This window comes from Chelonia mydas, chromosome 16 (genome assembly GCF_015237465.2).
Source record: "Chelonia mydas isolate rCheMyd1 chromosome 16, rCheMyd1.pri.v2, whole genome shotgun sequence".
Lineage (NCBI taxonomy): Eukaryota > Metazoa > Chordata > Testudines > Cheloniidae > Chelonia > Chelonia mydas.
The window spans coordinates 19,745,143-19,761,669 of record NC_057857.1 but is presented as its reverse complement, the minus strand read 5'-3'; the positions used below and the strand labels follow the sequence as shown (position 1 = coordinate 19,761,669).

Below are 16,527 nucleotides of genomic sequence, written 5' to 3'. Positions count from 1 at the left end.
ATTTGGGGTATTCAACTCATTCCTTCATTTAACTATCAGTAATTAAATGGGTAATATACAGATTAAAAACCCCAGGATTTTTCTGGACATAGGGTCTTGCCCTATTGTCCGGAATCCATTTGGCCTTGTACTATGATTTCAGGGCATCCATGGCTATTTATCAAAATTCCCCTGGAAGGTGCTGTCATCTCCTACAGCAGTAGTGGAGGGTGCTCAGTGCCTCTTGGGAGGTGCTCAGCACCTTGCAAGACTGAGCCTTTAGTAGGAAGGTTCTTCCTTCTCAGGGACTTGGGCTTTGCTTTGTAAAGCACCACGAACAATCTACGGCCCAGGTAATAATTAATTCAGTCCAATATTTCTGACTTTTACAGATCAATGTCTTTTGCTACCTCTTTGCCTCCCTCCACGCCCTACAGATCTGCCATTGGGGCTAGAAGGCCCTCAGAGTTCAGCAGCAGAACAACAATTAGGGCGAGGAAAGATTTAACAGATCCAAAAAAAAAAAAAAAAAAAAAAAAATTCACTCCACTTTCATCTTGTAGTGAGATATTTACATAAATATTTACTATCCAGACAGAATCCATTGAGGGGGAAAATATGAGAGGACATTGGCTTGCACTGTACTTCAAGCACATATTAAATGGGCTTCACTGTACTAAAACCCCAGCTTTTTCTAAACCACAGAGTTCCTCACTCGCAGTCGACACCAAGCACCATTTGCTCTACTAATATGCTTCTTTTATTCAAAAGAATTACTGTAATAGGCAAATTTTAACCACTTGTTTTGTGCCTTGTCGGGACATATTTTTAAAGTATAAAAATTCTTTTTTTTTTTTTTTTAGGATGATAACTCTATTAGGATTTCTATATTGTGATCATTAGTTTTCCCATATTCAGAACACAAACAATGGGCCAGCTAGTATAAATCAGCAGAGCTCCAGTGGCTGGCACTACGCATTCAGAGATCACAAACACAGGAATTAGTTCTTAGCATCTCCGACACTGAATCACTGAAGTTAAAGAGCATTATTTATTAGTTAAAATGTACAGTCTCTTACCTTATGGCCTTTTGGGACAGTTTCAGTGTTTGAAACACTTGATCCTATTACACTATCAGCTCTAAAATGGATTTTAGATCCTCTATGTACAGACTGGATAAACTGCTTGATATTATACGGAACCTTGGTCAGTTTCCAAGTTTAAAAAATGATTTTAAAAAAAAGCTATTATTGTTTATGTCTATCCCTTTAAAATGTAATTATTTGCAGAAAGACTCCCTTCTTTACTCACCAAATAATAAAAAATAAGATTTATAAACAAGCATTTTCACGGAAATAGGCTGTGAATCACAAATGCTTATACCCTGATGATGAAACAGATTAATCCACAATTAAGTTCTGATGCAGACTGCATAATTTCTAATGATCACTCGCCAATTTACTCATTAACAAAAAACTGTGTGCCATAAAGCAGTGGCTCTGAACCAGGGGTAAAGGTACCCCTGGGGGTACCCAAAGGTCCTCTGGGACGGGTTTAGGGGGGTTGCAAATCCGGGACTGGCATTAACAAGTGGCAAATAGGGCAACTGCCTGGGATCCCATGCCATAGGGGGCCCCCAGAAAGCTAAGTTACATGCTTCAGCCCTGGCGGCAGATTTTGGGCTTCAAACAAGGCTCACAAGTGAAAAACAGCCTCAGTATCACACTGAAATGTAAGGGCATCGAAAGGATTTCTTTTATAAGCGATCAAATATTTCCCCTGGATACTCTTTCCATGAGTATTGTACTTACTGAAATGTAAGTACAATACTTCTATCCAATGGATTTATTTTATAATTATATGGTAAAAATAAGCAAGCCATTTTTCAGTAACAGTGTGCTGTGACACTTTTGTATTTTTATGTCTGATTTTGTAAACAAGTCGTTTTTAGGCGAGGTGGAACTGGGGGTACTCAAGACAAATCAGACTCCTGAAAGGGGTACAGTTGTCTGGAAAGGTTGAGAACCACTGCCATAAAGCACTGCAACTTTCAGGCACAGCTATGGCCAGGATCAAAAATCTCATCTAGTAATAAAAGCATTGTACTGCAAAATTAGCGATTTAAAAAAATACCAAACAAAATTCAAGATAATGTGAACAATAATGTTCAGTTTCACACTGTGATATTGTCAAACACAAAATACTAACTTTGGACAAAACTTTAAAGTATTTTTTAAAAAATATCAAATGTTTAAGTGAAAAGATCTGAATGCTCACATAACCGATTTCAATGTATATATTCACAATTATTATACACTCTTGATGGCCTTCCCCTGTTTAAATTTCAGCTCTTTCCTAGGCTTTTGTTTTTGCCAGACTGTTCTAACACAGCAGCAGTAAATCTCTCCCCCCTTACATTTCACTGCATTAAGAACCCTGCTGTCCAGGGGCTTCCTGCTGGGATCACTAGTGGAGGACCGAATTCCAGTTCCACAGCTATTGGCAAGTGTGTTCCTGCAAGAAAGGGAGAGAAATGCAGATCTTATATCCAGGATTTCAGGTAAGAGTGAAAGCTTACAGTGATGCAGAGAGATACTGTCTGGTTGAGTTTATTCTCTTTCAGATAGCAACCAAACTGTATATTTTTCAGTTGAGGAATCAGAAAAGCTGGCACTTCAGCTCATAGGTGCTGACTTCTTGCGTGCTCTGAGACTCAAGCACCCACCAAAAAAAAAAACAGGGCGTGCTTTGCATGTGCAGGGCTGGATTAATTTTTTGTTGGCACCGCTCCCAACTCCACCCAAACCCTGCTCAGCCTCCTCTCGCTGAGGCCCCGCATGGCTCTCCCGGGAGTAGGAGGGGGCGGAGAGGAACGAGCGGGAGGAGGGGGTGGAGAGAAGTAAGCGGTGGATGGGGCCTTGGGGCGAAAAGGCTTCAGGGCAGAGCGCGGGTGGAAGGGACACAATCCTGGCACTGGGGCCCCTTCTGTGTGTGGGCCTGGTGCCACAGCACCACTGTAAACCCGGTACTGAGCACCCATGAGCCACAGTGTTGCTGACAGTTTCCCATCCAAAAAGCTACAGGAGCCATAATATCTCTAAACTGGGACATTAGTGAAGACAACTTGTAGGTGAGTGCATGATTTTAATATACTGTAATTCATGATACTGTAATTATGTAGTTCATTACTATTTTAATAATGATTAAATTGTTATGATACCAATGCTAGACACATATTCAATAACTGGAATATGAAAGAAGTGTATAAATATGCTGAAAATAACCTTCCCTCCAAAACTAGCAGAGCTCCCCCACCCCCCAAACACACACACCTCTTCAAATGCACCCACTGGCAAAAACAACAGTCAGCGCCCGTGCTCCAGACTAACCCACCATAAAGCAGAAAAGCAAAAACAAGTATGGGGAAAAAAAGGCTCAAATTATTTTTTTTGTAAAGTACATTTAAAATACAGAAACCACTCTGAGGTCCTTAATACCTGGTATAAACTCAAAAAGGAACATACCGGTCAAAGAAAGTGGCTAGAAGACGTCTCAGAAGAACCTTATGTTTGACACCTGCGCATAGATGACAATTCATGAGCTGCCCCCGGGTGATATAAACACCTGAGCCTGCAAGAGTTAAAGTGTACAGAGTTTAAAATCCACACTCTTATTTTCCCTAAAGCTGTAAATCCCACTACAGAATGCAACACAAAATATTTCTGCTTTCCTATTTAGACTGCAAACTCTTCAGGGGAGGGGCAGTCTCCTACTGTGTGTTTATAAATGATCTGGAAAAAGGGATAAACAGTGAGGTGGCAAAATTTGCAGATGATACAAAACTACTCAAGATGTTTAAGTCCCAGGCAGACTGCGAAGTGGTACAAAAGGATCTCACAACTAAGTGACTGGGCTATAAAATGGCAGATGAAATTCAATGTTGATAAATGCAAAATAATGCACACTGGAAAACATAATCCTAATCATACATATACAATGATGGGGTCTAAATTAGCTGTTCCCACTCAGAAAAGAGATCTTGGAGTCATTGTGGATAGTTCTCTGAAAACATCCACTCAGTGTGCAGCGGCAGTCAAAAAAGCGAATGTTGGGAATCATTAAGAAAGGGACAGATAATAAAGACAGAAAATATCATATTGCCTCTATATAAATCCATGGTATGCCCACATCTTGAATACTGCGTGCAGAAATAGTCGCCCCATCTCAAAAAAGATATATTGGAATTGGAAAAGGTTGAGAAAAGGGCAACAAAAATTATTAGGGGTATGGAACGGCTTCCGTATGAGGAGAGATTAATAAAACTAGGACTTTTCAGCTTGGAAAAGAGACGACTAAGGGGGGATATGACAGACGTCTATAAAATCATGACTGGTGTGGAGACAGTAAATAAGGAAGAGTTATTTATTCCTTCTCATAATACAAGAACTATGGCACACCAAATGAAATTAAGAGGCAGCAGGTTTAAAACAAATAAAAGAAAGTATTTTTTAACACAACGCATAGTCAACCTGTGGAATTCTTTGCCAGAGGATGTTGTGAAGGCCAAGACTATAACAGGGTTCAAAAAAGAACTAGATAAATTCATGGAGGATAGGTCCATCAATGGCTATTAGCCAGGATGGGCAGGGATGGTGTCCCTAGCCTCTGTTTGCTAGAAGCTGGGAATGGGCGACAGCCTGGATCACTTGCTCATTTGCCTGTTCTGTTCATTCCCTCTGGGGCATCTGGCATTGGCCACTGTAGGCAGACAGGATACTGGGCTAGATGGACCTTTGGTCTGACCCAGTGTGGCCGTTCTTATGTTCTTATACAGTGCCTAGCACAAAAGGGCCATGATCTCAGTTGCATCCTCAAGGGACTACTGTAATGCATATAAACAACAGTAATCATGGCTGGGATTTTCAAAGAAGCCTAAGTGAGTTAGGGGTCTATGGGATCTGGGCACTCACTCCGTTGGGGTCTAGTGAGAATCACAGCCCATACTAATAATCTCCTGATTTTATCCAAACAGAAAGAAGATCCACTGCAGTCTGGTAAAAGGATCTAGTTATGTAAAAGACACACAGTGCTATGATTTATTTTATTTTAAAAATGATCCATAGCAGACTACTACCATTCTTCCAGAGCAACCATCCATTTGGCCTTTCCTTCTGTCAAGGAAAGAGCTGTAGAATACACATTTAGACTAAAAAAAGAAGGCTGGCATGGAAAAGATATATATTTATTTTACAAATCCATTTATTTCCAAGAAACACAGCACAACCCCCGCTGGTAATTTTGGTGAGCTGGGAATTTAGTTTCTAGTGCCTAGGAATTGCTGGGTCTCAAATATATTGGCTTTAAGTATGCAAATATATTGGCTTAGAGTATGTTTGCAGGTGAGAAATCAACCTTGCTAAGGAAGCTTTACATGTCCAGAGGTTTAGAAACAGACTGTCAGTGTTTTATAGTAGGTCTCTTACCCTTTCATTATCAAACACTTTTATACAGCACATAGCTTGCAAAAGCAAAACCTACTGTATGCCTCAGAATCTGCCTGCTTACACAAAGATGTGGACGTGCATATTTTCTTTCCAAGCACAGTTACAATATAAAAGTTATTTTTTTTAAATAAAGCTTAAATAGTAGGTCATATCTAGAGCTGTAACAGACTAAGTTCTTGCAGAAGCGGAGATATACAGAGAAATAAAATTACTTCTTGCATTTCCAGGAAAGCCTACGCATGACTAGTTCTATACTTACCTTTAAAATGAAGAATAAAAGAATAGTTAAAAAATGAGTGGGACAGACTCTGAGTAAATCTGGAGCAACTGCACTGAGCTCTATAGAATAACTCCCGATTTACAGTGTAGAAGATCAGAGTTTGACCCTTTTCCTCTATGGGGAAATGGAGAACTAAACATCTGTGCTGTCCTAGCGCAGGCGGTAAGATGACTGCTTGATCTTTCACCAGCTGATGGTTAGCTCCTTTTCTCTTACACACATTTGTTGAATATAAGGGTAAGGAGGGGAGAAGAGCAAGTGGCACTGTGGGATTTCTGAACCTTGCAGCTTCTCTCCATGCTCGGTGCACTATATCTATCAATCCACTTTACGATGATCATTTCCAGAGAAATCTGTCAAAGTTTTCAGAATCAATTATGGCATGAAAAATCTGAGATGAAAGAAAGTATTTAGTGTATGGAGGTTACTAAACTTTCACTGAAAGATTTTTCTTATGTACTTTGGGCAGAACCACCCCCCATCGGTTTTTGGCTAAGTTTTAAACTGTAATGAGCCGCTGAGCCTTTATCCAGTCACAGCATTTTAAGGGATAAGCCATCAGAGAGAAAGTCAGATGCCACCAAGGGTAACTTCACTTTAATAAATAAAAATAATCTCTCTGACAGTGGCTGCCGGGGTTAATCTACTTTTTTCCAGACTGAAAAATGTAAATCGAGCAAAGATGCCCCGAGTCAATTTGCAGCTCTCACTGTGAAAGTAAGTTGGTGTTTTTAAGTCTTGCATAAAATGTTAGCAGATGCAAAATGAATATTCCAGTTACAAAATAAATACTTGTGGTTTTATGCTATTGTACAGTGGGTGCGTTTTATTTCTGCCTTCCAGTGAAGAAAATATATGTCCTTGATCAGAGAGAAACCTGTCCAGCTAATTTTTGAAATTAACATTCCTACTACAGGCTGAAAATAAACGTGTGCTATTCATAACATTGTATCTAAGATATAAAATGGTTAGAAAGAAAGGACAACTGGTTTGGATAGATCGTGCTCACTCACTTTTTCCCTCTGTAACATTTTCCGTCAGAGAAACTCAAAGCACTTGACAGGTATTAATTAATCCTCACAACAACCTGTGAAGTTAGTAAGGACCATTATATCGGATTCACATCACCCGAACAGAGTCACTTCTGGGGTAGAAGACAGCAGTTCATAACACTATACAACAGTGGAGGGCATATCCAACTGAAACTGCAATGTGCATTTAGGGAGGTAGACTGTAATTACCCAAATTGGAATTTGGTCTGATCATCAAGGTCAACACACCCCTCTTACATACAGTGCCATGAGATGTTTAATGGCCACTAAAGGACAGGACTACAGTTTTAAGTCTTGCATATTTTATATCCGTCTCCAGCTCTACAACTCCAATATATCAAACCTAAACAGTACCATCTCCCAGCTTTCTGAATGCCTAGCCAAAATATGTATCCGGATAAACAATAGCTGGATTCGGCTGAACCTAGAGAAGACTGAGAATAATCTGGTGGAAAGAGGGAAATGCTTCTAAAAACCTTGCCTCCTCTCGAACATCCCCCACTATCAAGGGTATCTGTCCTTAGAATCATAGAATATGAGGGTTGGAAGGGACCTCAGGAGGTCATCTAGTCCAACCCCCTGCTCAAAGCAGGACCAATCCCCAATTTTTGTCCCAAATCCCTAAATGGCCCCCTCAAGGATTAAATTTTCAAGCCTGGGTTTAGCAGGCCAATGCTCAAACCACTGAGCTACCCCTAAAGATTACAGCCTCATCCTTGGCACAGACACACCAAATGTGTCACTAGGGATCGATTCTTGCCATTCATATCTAGGGAGAAACCCACAAGCCCAAGAGTATAATTTTTTTACCCACTATTAAAGTTTTTGTTGTTTTAATTATATTTTAAAATGTCTAAATCTGTATTCATTTCTATAAATCCTACTTCCCCTGCTCTGTAAATCTTAAAATTTGATAGGTAAAAAAAGTCTAATTTTTTTCATCTGTGAAGCGAAATTAAAATACAGTTGTGATACAGCCCATACCAATCAGGGAGAATACAAGCTTAGGGAATTCAATTAAATACTAAATTAATTCAATTGAATAACTCCTGCTAATGACACATTCTTCTAACAGTGAATTAAAGGAAATTTAAGATGTTCTATCTTTTCCCCCCCACTGATTAGCGATGGGTACATTTGTTCATAGTAATACACAAAAAGGGAAAATTTGCATCCAATATGTATGATTGCAACTAAGGTTCAAGGGAGATAAGGGGTAAATTCTAAAAAGAAAAATGGCTAATCTTCAATCATTCTAATGTAAAAAAGAAATAAAAGTTATTACCTGCAACAAGTTCAAGTTTTTCTCCGGGATCTCCCTCCGAGTAGAGTTTTGGGTGGCACCGATATCCAATTTGACTGATAAGACTTGCTGGGAGAGCAACTAAATCACGTCGAATGAGGACACAGGAACGACTCTCTAGTGGAATCTGCTCTGGCTTCTCTTGAGCCACTTTAAAAAGAATTAACAGGGAGAACCATTAAATGCTTTCAAGGAGCAGGATTCAAATGAACACAGCTAGATTTTGATGATTCAAGATCCTTTTCACAACATTGCTCTTGAAAACAGTCATCTACTACTCAAAAAGCATGATCATTTTATATGCGGAGGCAATGGGCACCATTATGCTGGAGCCAGGGCTAATATCTGTGATCTTCAGAATGAAGCTTCTCTTGTCCTGAAGTTTAAACCTAAGGCCTTCCTTTTTTCCTGCTCTCTTTCGGAAAGAAGAGCTCCTACAGGAGCCTTGCCTTGAATGGATTCCGAGAGAGGGATTAATGTAACCTAATAGTGCTTTCATTTATTTTTTTTTTTAAGTGTTAATCATTTAGAAAAACTGCTATTTCTGAACATGTGAGATCACTGTCTAAATGTGGACAAGTATACAGAATCAGCTTTCTAAAGAGAAGACACAAACTATTGTATGCAACTAACCAAAAATAAAATGTTATGCAAATCTATTAGAGGTTTCCCAAATAGGCCATAAATTGTCCAATTAGGTTAGTAGCTACTTCCCTATTATAACTTCTTTTCTTTAATCTTCTGCTGCTGAAAAACCTTACATACACGCTGAACTAACAAAAGTTAATCTTAGCAACTCTGTATTATCCGTCAGCACTCACTTTTTCTAAATCAAAATTCGATTCCTAGGTTTCCTTTCCTCTCCCATTCCCACTTCTAAGTGCATAAAATTTATCTCAACGCCACCAAAAAACCCAAGGTTTTATTAAGCTTTAGCTTTAAAAAAAAAAACTACACTGAAATTCTAGGATATTGCTGTGATTTCCCTTAAAACATTGCCTTATATAGAATTGATGGGGCCTACCACTGCCTATTAGCAGATGTTAATACTGAAAAGCTAAAACAAATGAGTTTTACTATGAACAAACACTGCACAATGCTAGGTTTTGTGAACACACAGAGGATTAGCTTTCTAAAACGTATTTATAATTGAAGTCCATTATCATGCTTAAAATTACCTATCACAGCAAACAAGGACTCATACAAGCGTGCATAGGTGCCAACCGCATCATCTACAATATATTTTAAGCAATTATAAAAATACATCCAATTGTATAATGCTCTACACCTTGATCAACAAGTTTTGATAACATATGTCAAACTCTATACATATGATCAGGACCGCTCCTTGAAAAGAATAAATACAGCCTTAGTACAATTGGGTGTAGATTTATGATTTTATAAAAAAAAAAATAGTTAGACAAAAGCATTGGATCAAACATGCAATCACTTAGCCTCTTAAATGTATCTTACTCTCATTATTTTGATGTTTCCCATTCTTCAGGTAGAACAGCAAATCTGGGGACTTTTGTATAGATGTTGCTACAGTTACCACAACAGAAAGGTCTCTTTTACAAAGAAATTTGTGTTCTAACTAGGACATATCCTGCAATGTTCTATTATTATGTGACAGCACATTATAGGACAAAAAGTTGTAAAAGCCAACAAAATGTAAGGCTATATTGAGTACCAATGTATTGCAATATTATTCTTAGGTGAGAAGCCTTTTAAAATGGAAAGTTTTTGTTTGTATGAGGTGTGTGGTTTTGTTTTAAGAATCATGTCATCATCAAGTATTTCCTAAAACAAGATCATTTCAATGTACCAGTACACCCAGAACAACAGCCTGGCATTACCCTGAATGGATGAGGAACAAATAGTGGAAGAACAATCCAGATGACATTTTAAAGCATAATTTCTCCTACCAGTATGGCCTGATTATCTATGCAAAGTAGAAGTATTTTGTAATGCTGATGTGCAGCTCACTTACATAACAAATTTTCAACAACAGAAATAATTCTCTATTTCAAAGCTCCTATAAGGAGAATTTCCAAATATTCAAATGCACTTTTTTAGAATGAAATTGCTCATTCTTGCAGTGGAAGTATCTAAAGGGGCTGGTATCTTGCTGGTGCTTTTGGACATTGAGAGGGGAAGGATATTAAACTGAAAAATATTACAAGTATTTAATTTAAATAAATCAAGAACTGGAGAGCATTTTATCCAGCACTAACATTCAGACAAAAGCTACTCTAGTCTCCTTACAGTCCCTTTGGTTTTGCCAAAATTGCTCAGATAAACACATACCAATATCACAACTGCCACTTCAAAAATATATCCTGGGGACCGGTTCGGGGACACTGCTTGCTTCCAGTTCTTCCCATTTAGAGCCCAAGAGAGCACATATATACTGTACACCTTTCAGAGTAACAGCCGTGTTAGTCTGTATTCGCAAAAAGAAAAGGAGGACTTGTGGCACCTTAGAGACTAACCAATTTATTTGAGCATGAGCTTTCGTGAGCTACAGCTCACTTCATCGGATGCACACTGTGGAAACTGCAGAAGACATTATATACACAGAGACCATGAAACAATACCTCCTCCCACCCCACTCTCCTGCTCTCTAAGGTGCCACAAGTACTCCTTGTCTTTTTGTACACCTTTGCATGTCTCCCTGTGACAGGGAAGTATTCAGGTATAGCACAAATACCACACACAACATTAGGGGATACGTGGGTCACTTAGGTTAAATGTCTGATGTCCTTAACAGATGCTGTTCAAGAAAAGGACAGCATATGTTTAGGAGTCAACAGATTTCAAAACAGGGCAGCAGATTTTTTTTAATGAAGCCACAATGTTTTTGAAATGCAAGAGCCACAGTAAGGGATAAAGATTAGGCCATATTATTTCATATTGCTTGTGTTAATTGTGGGCAAGCTTGCCAGAGAAAGTGTTCCAGCAGCTTGTCAATTCTTTCTACACAGTCATGGTTTATACTGCTGAGCAAAGGCGTAAAGTACCACACACACAAAAACAAACCTCCCTGCACTATTTGTTTAAAGCTGCAATTTTAATTTTAATTAATGGCTTTGAGTGAAAAATGTAAAAACTATTTATTTCCACTTTAAAAAATGGTAGATCGTAAGCTGTTAAAAGGGTAAGAACAAAAAGTTGTGCATAGTGGCATTAATTTTCACGAGAGCTTTTAAAATTATTCCATGTTAGTGTCTTTATAAAAAATAAAATTAAAGTAAGGTTAAAAAGCTCGTGTAACTGCAGAGAAAGTATCCTTGAACAGTTGCAGCCAACAGAGCAAAACCAGAAACATTTCACAACAGAAACTGTGGTTTCTGTCATACATCTAAATACTCATATATTCTAAACAAAAACATTTAGACAGAGATTGTGGTTAATTTCTATTTTTCATAATCACATAGATGTGACTTTAATTTATCTTGTTAGATAAAGTTTGTTAACGGCTTTAAAAGTAGGCAGAGCTAAAACATGACCCCCCCATAAATGAATTAACAAACAATAATTATTTACACGTATAGAATGCTTTTCATCCGTATACTTCAAAGCACTTTACAAAGGTTGGTAACATGGAAAACTGAGGCATACGATGGTTAAGTGACTTTCCTAAAGTCATACAACAAGTTTGGGAATAGAACCAAGCCCTCGTTCTCCCACTCTTATATTTTGTACATTGCACCAAGCTTAGCTTTTATGCATTTCTTTTTCAAACTACTGTTGTAATTGCAGGAAGTTAAACAATATACACAACACTCAGACCAGCAAACAAACTGCACCAGATGACAGACAGTGGATTGTAAATTTCTGTGCACGTCACACAGAGTGACTCTGAAGGTACATCAATTTTTGGGCCAGCCAGTCTTGATACTGCAATAATAAATAATGCAAAGAAAGCAACATAACGCAGTCAAGTGACTGTACTGCCCTGGTATTTGGTAACTTCCTAAAGTAACTAATTCCAGCTGAAGCTGGTGTCAAGTTCCATTTCCTGAAATCCTGCTACTTGCTCTGAAAAACAACTTTAATAGTACAGACAACACTGACCTACCCAAATTGTGTTTTTGGAGATACATGCACACACAATATTGGGAAACGTCAGTGACGTTTTGGCAGAAAAAAATATTCTTCTGATTTATTTTTAAGTGCCCTGTGTTTAAACATAGGAACCAACAACAAGGTCATAGGTGAATTAACATTCTCTTTTCTGAAGCTAAACACTGCATGAGACCTCAGCCAAAATTTGTGCTAGAAAAAAAACCCCACACAGTACAATCCAGATTAATCCGTCCTAATATAATTAAATACTGTTTCGCTTGCTTATTGCCTCTGTCTATAAAAATTCTCATTTATATATGGACACTTACCTCATTGGTGGATTTTATTTTGGTTAAAGAATTAGAACAACTCAAACAAGATTAAACAAACTTTACCAAAGATTTAGGTCTTTTTAATGCTACTTCAATTCAACATATATTAAATTACTGCACACGGAACTGTAGCATAAAAAAAACCAGGGTACAAAACACTTCGGGGTCCCGTGTTTTCAAAGAAAGCAAGTCTGTTTGGCCTTTATGCTCTACAGAACAGGATAGTATTCACTTCTAATTAATTTGTATCTTCAGAGGGCAGCTGCTCCTCTTCCTTTGAATGAAATGGCAAACAATGTGAAGTATTGTCTCACATAGTTTTGTACTAGACTAAGAAAGCAGCTTACCAGCTAACGCAGAGGAAAAGAAGAAATAATTAAAAAGGCAGTAGGAGCTATGAGGCTGCACCCATGTATTTTATTTACACACACACACACGTATTTGGGTCTGAAACTTGGAAGGGTTTCATAACAAGCAACAACTGACCTACAAGAGGACACATCCAGGACTGGAGTATGGAAAACTACCTCAGAGCTACCTGGTTAGGTGAAAACTTCGTGCCAAATCCTGGGAAGTGCTGAAATTAATAGGAATTACTGGCACTCAACAACTTGTGGCATCGGACCCTTCCAGCATCTGCTTGGTGGTGCTGAATGCCTTTGTTCCACACACTCTTAAGATGCGCTCTGCTTTGCAGAGGTCAGTTACATGAGGTCCTCTGTTTCTAAGTATCACTGTTTTAGTTGACAATGGGCTGTTACAAACCATTAGATCTTAAGAAGTATTTTATTATTACCTTTTATTACACAGTTGTAAGAAGCAATAATCCAACTGGCTATACATTTGTAAATATTATGCGTGTGATGTTAAAAAAAAACTAATACAAATTAATTCGTGTACATATAAAAACCTTAAAAAAAGTAGAAGTTATCAGCAAAAATGAAATTCTGATTACCTAGACAATGAAGAACAGGTTAACTGGCAGGGCTGACAAGAATGGTAAAAGGGGGACAATTGTACCTGAACCCCAAGCTCAGCCCCCTCCCCATGTCTGTAACTGGGTGAAAAGGGAGGGGCTGCAGCCCCAGCAAACAATGTACCAGGGCCTCAAATTTCTCTTGACAGGCTGTTAATGGGGCTCGTGGACACGCATCAGTTCAGAAAGAATGAGTAATATGTCAGTGGCCAACATTTTCACACTGGGGTGCCCAAATCATGCAATTAGGCTCTTACTTGGGTACCTAAATAGGTGACCTCATTTTCAGAGGTGCTGAGCACCCATGTCTCCCAATGATTTTAATGGGCATTGAGAGTGCCCAGCACCTCTGAATATCAGTGCCAAGATTTTGATGTCTAATTTCAGGCATCCAAATTTGAAACTGTTGACTGTACTCCCTAAAGGCCAATTGATTTAATATCTTCTTGGCTCTTTCCAACTCAAAGAGCAGAAATACCAGTTCCCCCTTGGAAGTTCACAACTCCAGAGGTTTTCGTCTGGATTCTCTTCTTATTCTTCTCATTCACTATTCTACAGGGTAGGGAAGTATTATTGTTCCTATGTTACAGACAGAGAACAGAGAGAGCAGCTGAAGTTACTTGACCCTGGTCACACAGGAAGTGTGAACCCAGAAGTCTTGGGTCCTAGTCCATTGCCTTATCCACAAAATTACCCTCTTCTCAATTATCATGGATCACTGGAGTTTGGAAGCATACACCTAGTTGCCCTCCCTTTCCCAAGAGTCAGACTTTTCCTTTCAAACAAAGAGTTTACAAGAATCCTTATCTCACACTTGCTAGGGAGCGGACATGAAAACAGAACCCAGCATCTGCAGCTATTTTCACAGATTCTTAGTAGATTTACTGGCAAGTGGTATGTATGTTTACAGAAAAATACACACACGCGTGCGTGCACACAAGAAGAAAAAATGGTAATATAGTCCACCATTGAACTATACATATTTTACTAATAGTGCTATTTGCAAGAGTATACTCAAATGTAGAGATATGATGCGTGTCCTATTTATACACAGAATTAATCTGGAAGTGCAGAAACAATATTACTGGTTTATAAATGCCCACATCTTGCCTTTGTTTCACATCTCAGTCAGGAGTGAAACATCTGCCAGTCTAAAATTAAACATCTGTGTTTTACTGTGAAGAAACAGGGATTAGAAGTTTAATGCCAAAAAAGGTCTGAAGCAGAGTGACACCCATGTGGATCTTAAGTTTCCTTAGGCTGCTGGGTCCTTAATAAGAAAGAGAATTTCTTGCCTGCAAGTTGTTTTCTGTGGTTGATACAAGTTCAGAACAATTCACATTGATTAGACAGGAGGCAGCCAATGAAGCCAAAGATTTCCCCTCTAGTCAGCATTACACCTTCCCCCTTTTTCCCTCGCAGCCATTAGAGGATTCCCACTTTTACAATAAGAAGCAGATAAGACCAGCTCTGTCTGATGAGTGTGATGCTCTGTTCATTTCAGACACACATTTTTCTCCATTTCCTCTATGTTTGTACCTAGTTTGGTGTTCTTTTATATTTCCTGGAAAATATATTCATTCTTGGCTTCTATTGACTGCCTCCTGCCTGATCCTAAGGATCAGACTACTCATTGATCTGTATCAGAGGCAACTGACTCAGAACCATGACTGCAGTTAAAACAAGCAGTTTTATAAAGATTGCAATTATTTGGTTTCAAGATGTTCACGGGATCATTGCTACTGGCTGTGGTTTAAATTGTAACGTATCTTTTCTAAGCTTGGTCTGGGATCATCTTCATACAGTATGCCATGTATCCTCTCACTAAAGATTTTGGATTGTTTCTTGCCCTCTTTACTTACTGTCAAGAAATCAGAGGGCCAGGAGAGAAAACTATTCTCTTAGCTGATTACTGCAATTGTATCCTATAACAGCTATTTTAGATGAATTTTTAATGAAATGTCCATGTGTCAGTTTGGTATTTCATAACTTTCAGGTCCAGCCTTTATACTCCAGCAATTTGTTGCATGAGGATTTAAAGACACTTGGTGCAATTTCACTTGTGCCTGTTGAAACGGAATAAAATCAAATACACCTGCTAAATAGTAAGGTGACTGAAAAGAATATGGTTTGATATTGAAAGATGATAAGCATCTGCAAGTCCCACTGAAATCCTTTCAGGATCAGGCCCATGGTGCTACAGGTAAAGCGATAAGTACTTTGCTTTTGTTTAATATCCTACCTAGCTGCATACTTCTCAAATCAAATACTAGAGCCCATATGAAGACCAACTAGTTTCTTTAAGGCCTAAATGTTCTCCAAGTCTAGACCTATTTACAGAATAAAGAGCCACCATATGGAAATGCTATTAATGCACACACAAAAGTTATGCAAATCCTGATGATGATGATACTAACATCATCCAAAGCCAAAAGCACACACACAATCCTAACATCCTCTGATTCTATACTGAAATGTGATGTGAGGAATGGCCAGTTTCTGAAGTCTGGTCTGATCCATAATGGCAATTCCCATATTTCCCTCTGAAAATTAGGGACTTCTTTCATGACAGCTAACCTTAATTCTTACATCTGCAATGTTTTTTAGAGGGGGAGTTAGCCTTCCCCTGGATTTATTTTCAGTTTCTTTTGCACTTCAGTATTCCTTACGGTTCACCACACCGTGCCATTGTTTTCTAAGTCAGCTACTTAATGACGCTTAAGCTTTACTCTGACTTTCTACCATCAAAGCCCTTTGCCAAGGTCATGAATTTCTTTGGTTTGTGCCAAGTTTCAGAGATTTAGTCTGGTTTTTCAGAAAGGCTTTTATATAGGAGAAAACAAAAATAAATAAGAATCTACAACACCCAAATGCTTTCAGAACAGACCTCATGAACAATGGCCTGGACCATCCTACAAGCCTTCAGCGCTGACATTCAGCACCTTGCAGAACCATGCCCCGACATGGAGATGTAAGACAACAGAGGACACTGAACAAAAACTTGAGTTTCAGCTTAAAATGTCCCCTTACAAT

The 16,527-nt window shown here is 38.6% G+C and overlaps 1 protein-coding gene across 6 annotated transcripts in view; it reads right to left on the bottom strand.

The window, feature by feature from the left end:
- Window positions 1–16,527, bottom strand: part of NACC2 (NACC family member 2) — an 81,030-nt gene that overhangs the window by 7,509 nt on the left and 56,994 nt on the right. For all 6 annotated transcript variants that reach the window (XM_037879688.2, XM_037879689.2, XM_007060990.4 and 3 more), the window contains exons 3-5: window positions 8,101–8,268; window positions 3,504–3,609; window positions 2,396–2,493 (exon numbers count right to left, since the gene is read on the bottom strand). In XM_037879688.2, the coding sequence (XP_037735616.1) occupies window positions 2,396–2,493; window positions 3,504–3,609; window positions 8,101–8,268 (372 nt within the window). The remainder of the gene's footprint in view (window positions 1–2,395; window positions 2,494–3,503; window positions 3,610–8,100; window positions 8,269–16,527) is intronic.